We start from the raw sequence: 17180 nt of genomic DNA, 5'->3' as shown, positions 1-17180 counted from the left end.
CAATAAATGTTATCTTTGAGCATGTGTTCTGGAAATTATACAGTTAAGAGTTTTACATTATTCTCAGACGGACTTTCAATTTCAAAATTTCAAGGTTCTTCTATGTAAAAGACTAGCTCCACACATATTCATTGTTTTTAAAAATTTCTTGCGTTAATAATCCTTAGTCATATTTCGTTTAACATGAGTAAAATAAAATAAATATTTCTTTTTTATTTATGATATATATTTAAATGAGTCACTAATTCTTTTGCATTCAATAACACGTTTAGCAGGCGAAAATTAACATTTTTTTCTTAAAACGTAGTCTAAGTTATTTGTCACCTCTCTATGTACGAGGAGAAATCAAAAAGTAAAGAGACTCGAGAAAAGGTACATTTATTCTAATGATAGAAAACTGAAAGATACATTATTTTTCTACATAATCTCCGTGCACTTCAACGCACTTTTCCCAACTTTCACAAGCTTTTTGATTCAGTCGGAAAAAAAAAGTTTTTTGGTTGCACCTGTAACCAATTTTGCACCGTATCAATGACTTCTGCATCGGTTGCAAATCTTCCCCTGAACGCTTCCTTCAATGAATACGCTGAACTATGACTGATATGTAAAATATTGGCGATTTCGTCCACTGTGATTTATCTATTTTCCATCACCATATCCTCAAAGATTTTCAAATTGTCCTCAGTCATTGACGTCGATGGCCTGCCCGATCTTTCCTCGTCACATAAAGAAGTTTCCTGTTTGAAACGCTCTATCCATTCGTAGATCTTGCTTCGAGATAAACAGCTGTCACCATACTGCGCTTGCATTCGACGAATAATTTCCTCTTTGGTGCAAATCGACAATGGAGCTGTCATGTTTAACAGTCTGCTACACTCCAAAGACTAACGCGGGAATAAGAGTGACACGCTGCATAGAAGTGTTCCAGACGACACTAATTCAGCGCTGGATACTAACAGTGTTACCAAACACTAGTGCGAAAATTTGCAAGTCCCTTTACTGTTTGACTTCTTCTCGTACATTTTATGGTGATAAAAATTTATTATCGACTACTATTAACATTAAAGCTATTAGGAATATCAAATTAGATCTTTCAAATGATACTATCATTTTACTAATTTTAGATTTAGGAAAACAAACTCAACAGTAGCATACGAAATGTTCTCCTGTAGAAAATTTAATTTATATTTGAAAAACTATTTTAGGGAAATCTAAACGAAATTCAGGAGTGCATGTTGTAGGTTTATTATTAGTTATCATTTTGTTCGCAAATAAGAACTTATACAAATCTTGAGACATTTCTATATATTTCGTGATTTTACATGTTCGATGGATATTAATTCCTAAGCTATAGATTCCACATAGTTTTGATAACATCCCCATAAACGAACACTTAAAACCTCGATTAAAGAAATGTTGTAAAGCATATAAATACTTACACGACGCGGATCCGAACAAAATTTGATCATGAAGCAAATACTGACAAGATATACCCACCAGTCTGGACGTTTGCCCAGTATTGAAATGTAATGGATCATGCTAGGTAATGGACACCATAATGTTAATATCCAGGTGTTCAGTATACACTGGCCAGCCAAAACATTATGGCCCCCTCACTACTTTTATGGACGGAGTCGTTGAGCCAACGTAAGAGGCACGGAACAAAGCAAAACTGCTAGCCAAACGGTGACAGGGGTCTTGCTTGATCAATTAGTCTGACTTATGTGCGTATGGGAAAGGCCAGCGACATATCAGAGTTCGATAGGGGGTAGTGATTGTCTAATGGCTACAGCTGGGAATGAACATCTTGGAAATAGCTTGGCTCGGAGGGTTTTAGCGAACTGGCGTGGTTAGTGTCTTCTAAAGATGGGTAAAGGATCGTGAAACCAGTACCAAATCACAAAACATGGAGGACTACGCGTCATTGAGAATATCAGATTGTCAAGGTTGGTACAACAGGATAGGAAGCAAACTGTGATACAATTAACGGCAGACTTTAACAGTGGACAAAGCACGAATGTGTCTGAGTACATAGTTCATTGTACACTGTTAGATAAGGGCCTCCATAGCCGACGTCTTACACATGTACCAATGTTAGCCGCACAGCATAACGACTGGAATGAGGACGTGCCATCGCTATTAGACTGCAGAGCAATGGCATAACGTTGTATGGTCCGATAAATCACGATACTGCCTTCATCACATAGATGGTCGGGTCAGAATTCGTCGTCTTCAAGTAAACATCTGCTCGAGACGTGCACAAAAGAATGGCACCAGGCTGATAGTGGCTCCGTTATGTTTTGGAAAACCTTCACATGGTCATCTGTGAGCTCGGTAGTACGTGTGGAGGACACCATGATGGCTTCAAACTATCGGCAGGTCATTGCTGATCACGTACATTCATTCATGTCGGCACAATTCCATCTGGAAATGGCATCTTTCAGCAGCACAATGATCCTGGTCATAAGACCAGTAATGGACGCAGAAATTTGATAATGTGGGTGCAGATTAGGGATGGATTAGACAGAGTAAAACAAAAATAGTAATATATGTATATAACAAATACGTTTATGCACATATTTAAAGAAACTGTATACATGGATGTTTTCAAGGAAATATCTGAGAAAGTCTAAGTGTTTAAGTTTCACAATGTAAACTACCTATGGTCTTAATTCTCTGATAGCATTTTCAAAATTTATGTTCATAGAAATTGACTTTTCAACAGAATATGATGCAGCAACATGAGCAAACAGAGAAAAGAACAGATATTTAAAACTGAATGAATTGTTGTAGGAAAAATAAGGACTGAAGATAATGTGGGTGCAGCGACACGCACTGTGTGGCCGCCTATGCACAATACCAACGTCGCTGTGGTTCGAAGAGCAGAGTGGTGAATTTTAATTGCTGCAATGGCCCCCATGTTCACCCGATCTTAATACAATTGAACGTTTTTTGGATGTCATTGAATGTCAGATCCTAGCTCACCGCGGAATTTACGCGAATTGAGTGTCGTGTGTGTGCAGATGTGGTGCAAAATGCCTCAAGCCTATCATTGTTAACATATCAAACTGAATTACTGTTGTCCTGCGTACCAAAGGTGGACATACCAGATATTAGGTAGATAGTCATAATATTATGGCTGGTCAGTGTATAATGTTCATTGAAACCTATGGAAAATGTCTTGACGAGAGTTCTGGACATGCAAGTAACTCGTGAATGATGAATGAGAAGATAACTTGCGGACAGAATTTGTCCGGACGTATGTCAATTTCCAGGTGATCAACCGGACTATCAAAAGTGAGCTATAAATATCAAAAATACGTTTCGTTGATAAACAGACTGATGAGAAGTTGCATATTTATATCTGAATTGTTTGGAGGAAAGGCCTTGAAAACTTGCAAGAATTTCTAAAAGCTGTGGTGCTTTCAAGTCAGAACTAGTTAGCATCGATCAAGCCAGCTTTACAAATGGTTAGTGTTCTGATCCAAATATCTTGAGGTCCTGGGTTTGATTATTCAAATGTGTTATTTATTCTTGCCATATTCTGCACATTTTTATACCAACTTCTAACATGATGCTTACAAATTTCAAGATATCTGTCAGTTTATTGTTATTTCTATGGTATTAGTGATGGTAGACAAAATAAAATTCAATCGACATTTTAATTGATATAAATAATGGAAGAAATTGTAAACATTCAAAATATTGGTAATTAATATGGTCATCTTATAATGCTAGAATTCGAACTAAGATCTAAAAATTCTGAATTAAATTTGTTTTCCTTATTCTTTTATGTTACTTCTTTCAAAAACAACTTCTATAAGACTTTAGTGATATAATATTGTGCACAATTTTAACTTAATCACGAGAATATTAACCTTGTGGTACTCTCGTGGTGTTTGCTTACATAGACATTTGTGTGCGTCATCACTGTCAAACACTAAAAGAAACAATTACTGACAAATCTTAGTTGCAAGTAAAGAATACACTTAATTTCCCATGCAAGCTCAATTCCAGTAACTCTCATTATTATTACTACTAACGCACTGTGAAACTACGAAAGCAAGATGGCGCAGATACAAAGAGAACTTGGGCGAGAACCAAAAAGCTAATATATAATATGACTGTACTATTATGTTCCAAACTAACACAGTACTATCCTTCCGGTACAGTTACGTTCAAAACTAACACAATACTATCCTTCCGGTACAGTTATGTTCAAAACTAACACAACACTATCCTTCCTGTGCAGTTATGTTCAAAACTAACACAATACAATCCTTCCGGTACAGTTATGATTAAAACTAACACAATATTATCCTTTCGGTACAGTTATGTTCAAAACTAACACAATACTATTCTTCCGGTACAGTTATGTTCAAAACTAATACAATACTATCCTTCCGGTATAGTTATGTTCAAAACTAACACAATACTATCCTTCCGGTACAGTTATGTTCAAAACTAACACAATACTATTCTTCCAGTACAGTTATATTCTAAACGAACAAAACACTATCCTTCCTGTGCAGTTATGTTCAAAACTAACACAATACAATCCTTCCGGTACAGTTATGTTCAAAACTAACACAATACTATTCTTCCGATACAGTTATATTCTAAACTAACAAAACACTATCCTTCCTGTGCAGTTATATTCAAAACTAACACAATACAATCCTTCCGGTACAGTTACGATTAAAACTAACACAATACTATCCTTCCTGTGCAGTTATGTTCAAAACTAACACAATACTATCATTCTTTTTAAGAGTTCTGCACAGTCGATAGCAAAAAGTAATAATCTCCTATCTTTATCCATTATTCTGCAAAATCGAAATAAATGTACCGTTTTGAGTGTAGTTTGATATAGCTTGAAGGAAATATTATCGTTCCATTACTCAATAACTCCAAAATAAATGTATCGATTTGGGAATAGATAGCTCCTGATGAGTGTATTAACTTGAGGATAGCTTGATATAACTTCAAGAAAGAAATTTAGTTTTATCTTTCCATTGCTTCGGAACGAATGTATCGGTGTTTAGTGCAGATGTAACAGGAAGATAGAAATATTCTCTATATCATTTCATTTCTCATTAACTCAGAACCGAATATACCAATTTCGGTATAATTTGATATACCAATAACTCTGGGATGAATGCGCCAATTAATATAGCTTGATATAACTTGAAGAAAGAAATCTTTTCCTTGTTTTTTTTCCTTACTCAATGACATCCGGATAAGCGTACCGATTTAAGTGTAGCTTCATCCAACTTAAACATGTTTCCTTTATTTTTTCACTCTGCAAATTCCGGATAAATGTGCGGGTTTGAATGTAGCTTTATCTAACTTGAAGAAAGGAATGTTTCCTTTATTTTTACAGAGATATTTACTCAATTCATTTACATCATTTCAAAGTTATAGACAAAATAAATTATATTGAAAGATGACCTTATGTTGATAACAGCGTACTAAATTGTGCGAGAGGAAATCTTGACTTAGAATGCTAAAAGATTTATAGACTCATATATCTAGTATAAATACACGCTACTTCGAGATCACTGAAAATTCAAAACAATAATATAAAGCTTCAAAGTCCTCGTATTATTACCTTTGAAGTAGAAAATTTTGGCTGTAATCGTTTGTGTTAATCACAGAAAGCTTAACTTTAATATGTGGATATTAAATCTTATTTTGAATGTTATGTTGTGGAAACTGTATTTTTGGAAATTGTATTAACAAATAACTGTTAAGTTTTTAGTAGTACTAATTATATTACTTTTCATTTTCATGTACGCTATTATACATAACGGAAGCTATAGTTTTTTTTTAACTTCCTTAGTTTGAGCTTAGTTTTGAATTTTAAAACAAAAATATATTAGAAAAAATTTTCGTTTACTGGTGTTCTTTAATATCCGTACAACTTTATCATATGCGATTTTGTATTCTTATGATCTTAAATGATCGAAAAGTCCAGATTCATTTTCATCCGTTTCCAATTCAAAATCTTTCACCTGATAGTATATTCTGCTCTTTCAATGCAAGGTCTTGTCATAGCGTCTGGCCTTGTACGTCTGGGCATTCACAGACAGTCCTATACACAGCTGAAAGCGCTGTAGTATTGATAGAATGTCTTTAGTACCCCAGAGATATTTTCTTCAACATTCTTGTGGGATAGTGAGAGTCGTGTTGGTATATTTGACGACATATTATACATCTTCTTCAGTTTCTGTTTTCAATCCTTGCATTCGCTTTTTATTCTCAATATTTTCATACACTATTACAATCTAAACATTGAATTTCAAAAGTACTTTAAACAGAATTTTTGAAGTAACATTTTCTGTTATATATATATATATATATATATATATATATATATATATATATATATATATATATAAATCTCACAAGATCAAATGAAGGATAGCAAAATTTTTGAACATGACTGTACAACATATTGAAAAATATAAATGAAACATACGTATCTCGAATAGATGAAATTGGAACTTCTCAAACATTAAGTATCATGGAATATCCTAAAACAAATCATTTGAATGCGTTATGTCAAAAATGGAAACTAAATTGCAGAAAGTTGTAATAAGAAGCTGAATAACATATGTGTATCTGTATTACATTTTTCTGTACTTATCGTCTTACATTTCTGTCAAAATTAAAATACTCCTGAAATAAATCTACTTAATTTATCATAATATTACTACATAGATATATAAGTTAATTAAAAGAGTGTTTTTTGATAATTATTTAAAGAACGTATGAGATACTTATTTATGTTTATGATACTCATCTCCATGTTTTCTGGAAACAGATATTATGAACAGTCACCTGCAATAATTCAAATCTTTATCCGACTTTATCATCTGCCAGCAACAGATTACGAATATTATACATACATACATACATATATATATATATATATATATATATATATATATATATATATATATATATATATTCATTTTCCTTACATGCTGAATTCATTGAAAATCCTTAGAAATGCATATCTTCTATCAAACTTAACGAAAACAGTTATAAACTTGAGAGAAAATTAAAGTAAGAAAAGTTTTCTAGAATAAGTTTACAGATTCTGTTTTCTTAGCTAACTAGCTTATAAACCTAAGTTATTATTTTTAGGTGCACCTAAGTGCAGAGTCCGCCATAAAAATGTATACACTCTTTATCACCCTGTATCAGTATACTTGCATTGACAATTGTTCTGAAATTTAAGTATGTTGTAGTATGGTTTTTTGCCCAACAAATGTCAGCATTCTCAATTGTTTTATGTTCAATTATGTTGTAGTACTGTTTTTCGCTCAACATATGTCGGTGCTGTCAGCACGGTTAGTAAGATAAGAAAAAACAGGTGCACGCTTCATATTCGATTGTTATGCGTTTGATTGTTAAGCGGGTTAGTGGTTCAGTATCAAACTCCCCTCTCCACTGACGCTGCACTTCGATGGCCTTCCCAAACCTGATAAAACACTTCAAAAACGTATTTACGCTGCTCGAACGTCAAGCGTGCACCTGTCATTTTCTTATCTCAATAACTGTGGTGCTGACAGTACCGACACCTATTGAGCGAAAAACCGTACTACAACATAATTTTAACTTAAAACAATTAACAATGACGACATCTGTTGGTCGAAAAACCATACTACAACATACTTAAATTTCAGAACATTTGTCAGTGCCAGTATACTGATACAGGGTGATAAAGAGTGTATACTTTTTTACGGCGGACTCTGTAGATAACCAATTTCCACATCACAAACAACTTATTATGTATAAAATCCATTGTATAAACCATTGTGTAGTTTTATTGAAATATACAATCACGATTTTTCGCTTTGGTCAGAGTTCCATTTATTTAAGTTCCCGTTTATTTTTATTCAAAATACAAAATATTTTTTAAATTTAAACAATTTACATACTTTTGATCAAAATTTGTTGAACAGAGAATATGTAATAATGTATAAATTACACAATATTGGAGTAATGAGCTATGTTAGTCTTTTCCTAGACACACTAATTTCATAATAATTTACTACATTCATTTTTCTGTTAAATATAGTATTCCTTTCGAAATTAAGCTGCAAAACATGTAAAAGATTTAAAAGTAGAGATCTGACTACCGATTAAGTACATAAAATGTGATTTGAACATAATACCATATTTTCTTTAAAACCTTAGTATTGGGAGTATCGCGATTATAAGAAAAGACATTAGGCAAATACTTTCTTGCCATTGTCAGTTTCTGTATTTATTAATTTATATGTCATAGTAGCCAATTTGATAAAAAGGTCTTGTACCTTTGAAAAATCGCCAAATAAAGAAAAATTCTTCCTATGAATTGTTAACTATCACATGTAAATGAATAAATACAGAAAATAACAATGGCAGGATATAAAAAGTGCGCTATATTTATAATTTAATTGTGTGAACATATATTAACGAGACTACAATCTAACTTAGAGAGTGAAAAAGTGACTGACTGGACTGAGATTCGAACCCAGGATCTCCAGCATACCGTGCCGATGCGTTAACCACTATGTCACCCAGTCCGATTCCTAGAACAGCCACTCACTCTCATCTCGAACCATGTGAGTTGCACAGCAGATCCTTGCTGTGATTGTACAATCCCGTGTCATACCGAGCACCTTATGACGATTGTAATTTCCTATATACTAACTAAAGGAAGAAACGACCGATATTTTTTATTTTACACACCAAACCCTCTATAGGTGCGAATTCTAACGCAAAGAGTTAGTTAGATTTACACAATCTAGTTCATACAACGGATTTGGTGCATAATAAGTTGTTTGTCCTGCGTGAAAAGCGTTTATTTGTTTAGGTCAAGCTAAAGATAATAATTTGTCTTTATAATCTAGCTATATAGGAAAATTGAACCTGTAAATATATTCTGTGGAGTTCTTTACCTTATATTTCTCTCAAGTATATACATTTTTACAGAAGTTTGACAGAAGATATACAGGGTGTTCATTTATTATGTAGGCAAAATCTAATGGTGAAATCCACACACCTAAACAATAAAAAAAAAAGGTCTATATAAATATAGGGCGAAAAACGCTTTGTTTCAAAGTTATGAGATGGTGAAATCGAGAAAATTGTAACTTTGAGGCTACCTAGCTCGAAAACTATGAGAGATATCAAAGGCGGTTAAAGAAATATTAGAAGAACATGTAAAATCTCTATCTAAATACCTATGATTCAGAGTTGGATTGTGCCTGCACACATAACTTTAGAGAGAGAGGTGGAAGATCGGAACCTATACTGCAGCTCCCTCTATAAAATCCGTTGCGCCGATACGTCCCAACTCTGAAACATGGTTAGTTAGATAGACAGTGTACTAGTTCAGTGCTATTCAACCGGGAGTACGCGTACCTCTGGTGGTACGCGTAAATGTTTCTGGGGTACATACATCTAAAATAAGCATATTTCCAATATATATGAATTATCATAGTTGGAGAATTTTTTCAATGGTTTCCCTGCATTAAGATCAATAAAAACGAAACACAGAAATTGCTTTAATCCAGCTTTGTTTCTCGCACTCTCGAAGATTCGATCAAAAATAGACGAGTTGGCGTCTCGGAAACAAGCTCGGTCATATCATTAACAGATTAGTTCTAAAGCTGCTTTTAGTTTTTGAATTTTTAACATTGTCCTCAATGTACGAATTATCAGGAAAGATAAGGAGAAAATCCTCCTCAGTATATACCTATATATATACCTTATTTCAAAAAGAATATACGTATTACGAAGAATTATTTTGTCCAAACTGTCGATCGCTGCGCCTCGTCTCGGCTATTGGGGAAACGAATACATACTCTAGTTTCTATTAATAGCCGCTAGATGTCAGTTGTCTTCTGTTTTGCTTGGTAACCGTCATATGTGTAAAATGGTTACTCCGCAGCAGAAATCATTTTGTGTTCTCGAGTCTGCGAAGTGCAATCCCGTGATTATAGTGCAAAGACGTTTCAGGTTGAAGTACCAAATTGAATCTCCGAATGGGTGGAACATTCGCAGATGGTATCGACAGTTTGTAGATATAGGATGTGTATGTAAAGGAAAGAGTCCTGGCCGCCCTCGTGTTCCTGAAGAAAATGTTGCACGAATTCAAACTGCTTTCCAACGTAGTCCTCCAAAATCAACTCGTCGTGCCAGTCAGGAGTTTCAAGTGCCGACAACAACAATTTGGCGTGTTTTGAGACATCGGTTGGTTATGAAGCCATACAAGTTACAGCTGTTATAAGCTCTGCGTCCTGATGACAAACGCAAATGTGTGGCATTTTGTAACGAGGTTCTGGATGCTATTTACAATGATAACACTTTTGCATAACGCATCGTGTTCAGCGACGAAGCGACGTTCCGTGTTAGTGGTCAGGTAAACAAACAAAATGTTTGAATTTGGAGCGTACAGAACCCACATGCAGTCATTGAACATGTACGAGATTCGCGCAAAGTCAATGAGTTTTGTGCGATATCCCGATCATCTGTTTACGGCCCATTTTTCTTTAATGGAAACACGGTTAACAGTCAGCAGTATCTCGCTATGTTATAAAACTGGTTGTTTCCGAGACTGCACGAAGACAACTTCATTTTTCAACAAGACGGGGCACCCCCTCACTGGAGTCGCCAAGTGCGTGAATATCTGAATGAAACTCTACCGAACCGTTGGATTGGTCGTCAAGGAGCTGGCGACTTAGCATATTTCAGCTGGCCTCCACGGTCACCGGAGTTGACACTCTGTGACTTCTTCCTGTGGGCTTTCGTTAAAGACAACGTTTATGTACCACAATTCCCACAGAACCTGGAAGAGTTGAAGAACCGGATTCGTACTGCCATAACATTAGTGACGGAGGACATGCTTGTCCGAGTATGGGAGGAATTTGAGTATCGATGTGATATTGTTCGTGTCGCTGATGGAGGATATATTGAACATCTGTAATTTGAACTTTGAACTTGAGAGGTTTGTAAATATGTGTGCAAAATTTGATATTCGTATCTCTTAAAGTTTAATAAATATATGCACTCGAAATACCTATATTCTTTTTGAAACAGGATATATATATAAAACAGGATGTCTCCCATATGTTTTGAAATTTCTCATGTTATTTTTTTTCGGATGTGCACTTTATTTCCCTGTAAATACTTGTAGTATTTTCATTGACACACTGATTGTCTTTTTATTGGGTCTCTATTTGTCTCAATTTTTAATCAACAGAACATGTGTATTAGTTTTAATAAGTTCATTTCGATTTTATTTCTGTTAAACAGCTTCAAGGAAACACAATAGGATGGCGAACTGTGTCTAGGGGTACGCCAAAAAAATGGTCGAACAGCACTGTACTAGTTCCTCTAATATTTCTTTAACCGCCTTTGATCTCTCTAATAGTTTTCGAGCTAGGCATCCTCAAAGTTACAATTTTTTCGATTTCGGCATCTCATAACTGAAACAAAGCGTTTTTCGCCCTATGTTCATATGAACCTTTTTTATTGTTTAGGTGTGAGGATTTCACCAGTGGATTTTGGCTACGTAATTAATGAACACCCTGTACATTTCTAAGGATTTTAAAAATGTAAGGAAAATGTAAATATGTAAACTTTGCAATCTGTTGCTGCCAGAATATTATGATCGACTAATCTTTGAAATATTGGAGAATATTATTCATAATAACTGTTCTCAAGTAACATGAAGGACACTCCTTTAAATATATTTTTATATAGTTATTCTGTTGTGGCATTGGTTAAGAAAAGAAAATAATTTATTCCAAAAGTTTTCTTTCCGAATTGCGCATAAGTAGATTGTGTTTATGTATTCTGATCCAAATACTTTCAATATATTTATAGTATTTAGACAGCATTTGGTTAAATATATTATAAAAATGCCATTACATCAAAATGTATTATTTTCTTTAAAAAAATAAACAACATAACTTGTCAGTGGACTCTTTTTTTTTTTACATGTAAATTGGCGAAGTTTTAATTTTATTTAGTTGTATATGAGAAGTTATATTTATATGTATGCATTTGTGCTTTTATATTCCAGTTCTTGTTTTTATGGTTGTTTATTTTATAAATTACAACTGAATATAATAATATAATTTGAATTTCAGGAATAATACTTGGGAGAAATTCAATACAAGAAAAGACAGAAAATTAAAACAATAATATTTAAATTAGTGTAAAATAATTTCCAATTGCTCATGAAGTATTCAATATTTTATCATTTATTTAAGTACAGAAAAATACCTTTCTACTCTAGTATCAGAAAGAACCTATGAAAAATTTGATAAATAAAAGCATCATAATCTCAAATGCTACTCTCAAAATTTACTTTAATTGCTTTTCGTACTTTAATTGTGTGCTGAATACTTCAATAAATATAAATTAAATTAAATAAACGTTTACATTATTCCCAACAACTGAAAACAAAAGAAGATATACAAGTATACACAGATCTTTGCTAATGAATATGTAATAAAATCGCAAGCGTCTTCTACTTTTACTAAGTAAGCCAATGCATTTTAGTGCCATTGATTAGCTATTTTCTATTTAAAGTAAAATACAAAAACAGAATTTGTATTCGTCAGACATATTGTTTAGTACCGATATTTTGATTTTTTTTTAAATTGATTGGAGAAACAGAATCGTAATTAGGAACATATTACTTCTAGTAACGTCTAATTTCCAATTTTGTTCGATATCATTGCAGCAAAATTAGTTGCACATTCTATCTTTCTCTATGATGATACTTTTGTAACAAAGTAATCGAAATTTATTACATGACCCTTTTCAAATGAGAAAAAAAAAATCTCTAATTAAAATCAATATACAAATTAATTACAAAGACAATGAAATAAATGCCTTCAGATTCTTAAAAAAAGTACAGTTGGTGTAATGTAATTAGAATATACAATCAAATATTTTGTATCAAATAATTGTTGTTTTCTATTATACAAATTACTATTGAAGATTTTTATGTAGAATATTGTATGCAATGACCCTCAAAAATCTGTGTCAGACCTTGGGTCTAATATTCTAGAACATTAATGAGGCTAAAACCGTAGAATTCACAAGATTTCTGAATTTAAGAAAACAAAAAATGTCAACATGTGTCATTCTTATCGTAGAAAGATTGATAAGCTTATATTCTTTAGCAAATTAAGCTCATCCTTAGCTCATGATTAAGAAGGTCTATGCTCAAACTCAAATGTGAAAAAAGTTCAACATGCAAATTAATTTACATTTGGGCTATTTACAATTTGATGATTAGGGATATAATTTTTCCGACGCTAAAAGTATCAATGACAAGCGTGATAATTATGCAAATATAATGTATTAGCCTTGTAATGGGGTAGTGTCAAGTTTAATCATAATATATTGGAGATTTTTCCTTTCTTTTGATCATTCATACCAGACAAATTACTGAGATGACATCCTAGATTACGTTATTGTTTCTCATTCTTTGTCTGACAAAGTTACGAGTATAAGGGTGCCAGAGCCCTGAACTGAAACGAAGTGATACTCGGACACAAATACACAAGAATTTTTGGTAGAAAATAATACCATATAATACTAATTTCAGTTGGCAGTCATGCAAGCACTGTAGAAATTAACCATTTGAAATTTGTTATAATCTTAAAATATATACATTTTTGCTGTTATAATCTGTTGAGAGATTATTTTCATTAGGAAAGCAAACACGGTTGTTTTATTTACATCCATTATATGTCTAGATAGGTTGTTTTTGCTTTTTGACGTCACAGTGAATCAGCTTTTGAAATTTAAGAAACGACATTACAGTTAATGGTGGTTTTCTTTCATGATGTGCACTGTATTCATTTAATATTGGCTATCAACTTATCTAGATGTCTTATGTTTCATATCCTTATTAAATAGACTTCGAGAAGGTAAACTATGCATATATTTTTTTTAATTACAACCCCACCTGTGAATTAATATGTAGATTTTACTTGAATGCACTTAACATAAATCTACTTTCTTAACTAGGCTTTCACATAGCCACGCGTAATTATAATTTCATTTATGTTAGACTGAAACCCATGAATTTTTGCTATAAGGTAGGACACTTGTTATATTTTTTGAAGTACTAAAACTAATCAATAAAACTAAAATGCATTTACTAATAGGAACGAATACTTACCAAATTAATATTGTAACTTTGGTTCCCTTGTCAACATTAGAAAATGATAACTAGAATTGCTTGATTTGAGCATGTGTATCTTATCTTAACATGTGCTGGTAAACACATACGTGTTTTAACGTTGATTTTGTAAAAGCTCATCGTTGAAGATACAATGTTGAACAAAATGCATGTTTAACGTTGATAAGCATTGTAATATCGATTTTGTATTCAATTATTCGATGTTAATTACCGTACGTTATTCGGCGCCGTAAGCGTGTACATTATGTTGCCATAACAAGTATATTCAGCACGTAATATTAAAGATTGTGTTCTTTGATTAACATTTATTTTGAGAATTTCAACGTTTAATTTCGTGGATAATATTAAATATAATTTGACTTAAATTATTACTGAATGTCAAAAACTAGAAATAAACGTGTTTATATCGAAGCATATCATTGTTAATAATCATTATTGTTTTAAACTTTCAACTTTTGGCATTCTAGATTTACTGAACAGTTAAACGCCACTTCAACTCGATCGAAGATTTGAATATTGTGTTTTGCAGAAACATGTGTTCAACATTAAAAATTCAACTGCATATTTTTTGAGTTACGGTTATTAACTTTACAAATCAATATCGATTTTGTACGTGTTTAATTAACAACTACAATCATATTTTTTGCTATTTCATCGTCGAAATTAACATGTTTATAACGCTTAAGACACGTATGTGTGCCGAAGAGAAAAAGAGTCCACTATAACAAAGAACGAACTTGCTTATGAGAAACAAAACTTTTGGAGCATGTTACATATATTTTGAGAGAAAAGTAACATATAGGAAAGGAAACACTGGAACGTAAAAAAGTCTTACCTTGGCATTGCTCCAACAGGAAGCGAAAACTGGACTACTATTCAGTGAGAGCGGATAGGCGTTACTGACAGTAAGCCCCATCTTGAAGCCAGTCCAAGGTCAGTACAAATTCCAGTATTTCCCTTCCTAAAGCTGTTGTTAGCAATGTTATTTCATTTATTAATGGTCTGCTTTATTACTTTATTTTTTCTTCCATCCGTGCTCATGCATAGCTTGGGTACTTTCTATTTCATTATTTTTTGTATTATTATTATTTTGCTAGTTTGTTTTTTAATGAAAAATGTGTATATATATTCTTATATATTTTTAAAAATAGTAGATTTACTATAGGTAAAGATAAACCAGTTGGAGTTATGTAAGTCTACAGTGAAGACAAATTTTATTTTATTTTATTTTATTTGTTCACCTATTAAAATGGTTCTAGATTCAGTTGCTAGAATCATTTTACACTGGAAAAATTATCAGTAGTAACCGTAAAGCATGAGAAGAAATTTAAAAGAGTTGGCCTGGGTCTATAAATTTTATGGTAACTTCCTAATGTTGGTCTGGTGAAACTGAGAAAGAAACTACACTTAGAATAGCACATAGCGGGATTCGAATCCGGGATATCCAAATTACAAAGCGAGAATGCAAATTTAGTTTTAATACATAAATCCAATGTAGCAATATCGAAAAAATAATCTATATTCTCTGTAGAATGAAATTCATTGTAATCTTTAGATGATGTTTTCTTGTGATAAAATTATCACATGTCCATTGAAACTTGATCGATTGGCAATAAAAAAATATTGGCTGCAAAAGCTAATTATATATATATCAGGTTAAAAACTACCAATTGGTTTATCTGTATGTTATAGGATGTACTTTTTTGATTTTAATAGATAGTTTATGAAAATAATATAATTGCTTTATTGGTAGGAATTACAAAGTCCTTTATAGCAGTATAACTATAAAACACTTGCATTTTTTTTAAATAAGGAAAGAATATTTTCGGGAAATAAACTCATTTTTCATCAATTCATATATTTTCACTATGAGACAAATATTCGGACCCCAAGAGGAATGGGAATGGAGACTGGCGAAAAATTCAGAACAAGAACTGTATACTTTACATCGTTTACCAAACATTGTTAGGGTCATCAAGTCTAGGAGGCTCAAGTGGGCAGGTCGTGTAGCGAGAGTGGAAGAAAGTAGGAAAACTTTCAAAGTTTTGACTGGAAATTCAATCGGAAAACGTCTATTAGGAAGACCTAGGCGCAGATGGGAGGATAATATTAAGATGGATCTCGCAGAGATAGGAATATAAAGTAGAAACTGGATCCAGTTGCCTCAGGACAAAAGTCAATGGAGAGTTTTGTGGACGCAGCATTGAACCTACGGGTTCCATAGGCCATTGAGTTAGTTAGTTATATTTTCGCAATAATGGATTAATCTTTCTCAAAACGAATATAATATTTAGTTATAATTTCTTTGATAACTTCACAAGAACAATCATTATCTGAAGAAAAGTTATTAACTTTAGTTTCTTCAACCTCTGTGCTATTTTAATTTCTTTTTTTTCTTTTTTTTATTTCTTTATATAATCCCAAACAAAGAAGAGGGCATTGAAACTGGCAACATAACTTTAATTATCAATTATTGTTAGAACCTACATATAATTTTTCAGTACTTTAGAAAAGTAATGCGCAAGTTGTTTCTGTTTAAAGGATATTTGTAAACTAGATATAGAATAGCACTTTGTTTTGTTTAAAATTTTGACATACTTTACGTAATATTTGTTTTCTAATTCATGTCTTGTAATATCTGAAACAATTATTCAACGGTTTGTACATTGGATATATATTTTCTTTTATACTATGTTACCTTTTGATTACATTTTTGTAACTTGTTAATTATTTAATAATAATAATAATAATAATAATAACTGTAACTATGTAATAATAGTACTTATACTGGAGCCTAATGGTTAGACTATTCACTTTCAATTTGATGGTTTAAGAGCTTCGTGAAGAACAAACTTCAAACACAATACTGATCCTACTTCATAAACGTGTTTTTTTTTTTTTTTTTTTTTTTGTGTGTGTGTGTGGAAAGACACAAGTAAACAGAACATCAGACAAT

At 32.5% G+C, this 17180-nt stretch overlaps 1 protein-coding gene across 13 annotated transcripts in view; it reads left to right on the top strand.

Annotated features, from left to right (window-relative positions):
- mmd (disintegrin and metalloproteinase domain-containing protein mind-meld) overlaps positions 1-17180 on the top strand; it is a 750004-nt gene that overhangs the window by 715184 nt on the left and 17640 nt on the right. For 3 of the 13 annotated variants that reach the window (XM_081739583.1, XM_081739581.1, XM_081739580.1), the window contains one exon: positions 15079-15157. The exons of the other annotated variants lie outside the window; for them this stretch is intronic. In XM_081739583.1, the coding sequence (XP_081595709.1) occupies positions 15079-15127 (49 nt within the window). In that variant the 3' untranslated portion in view covers positions 15128-15157. Of the gene's footprint in view, positions 1-15078; positions 15158-17180 lie in introns of those variants that run through there. 13 annotated transcript variants of the gene reach the window in all.

Source organism: Thermobia domestica, chromosome 15 (assembly GCF_964235325.1).
Source record: "Thermobia domestica chromosome 15, izTheDome1.hap1.1, whole genome shotgun sequence".
In the NCBI taxonomy this organism is placed as follows: Eukaryota; Metazoa; Arthropoda; class Insecta; order Zygentoma; family Lepismatidae; genus Thermobia; species Thermobia domestica.
Note: the sequence above shows the minus strand (reverse complement) of the source record. Positions and strands in the feature narration are given on the sequence as shown.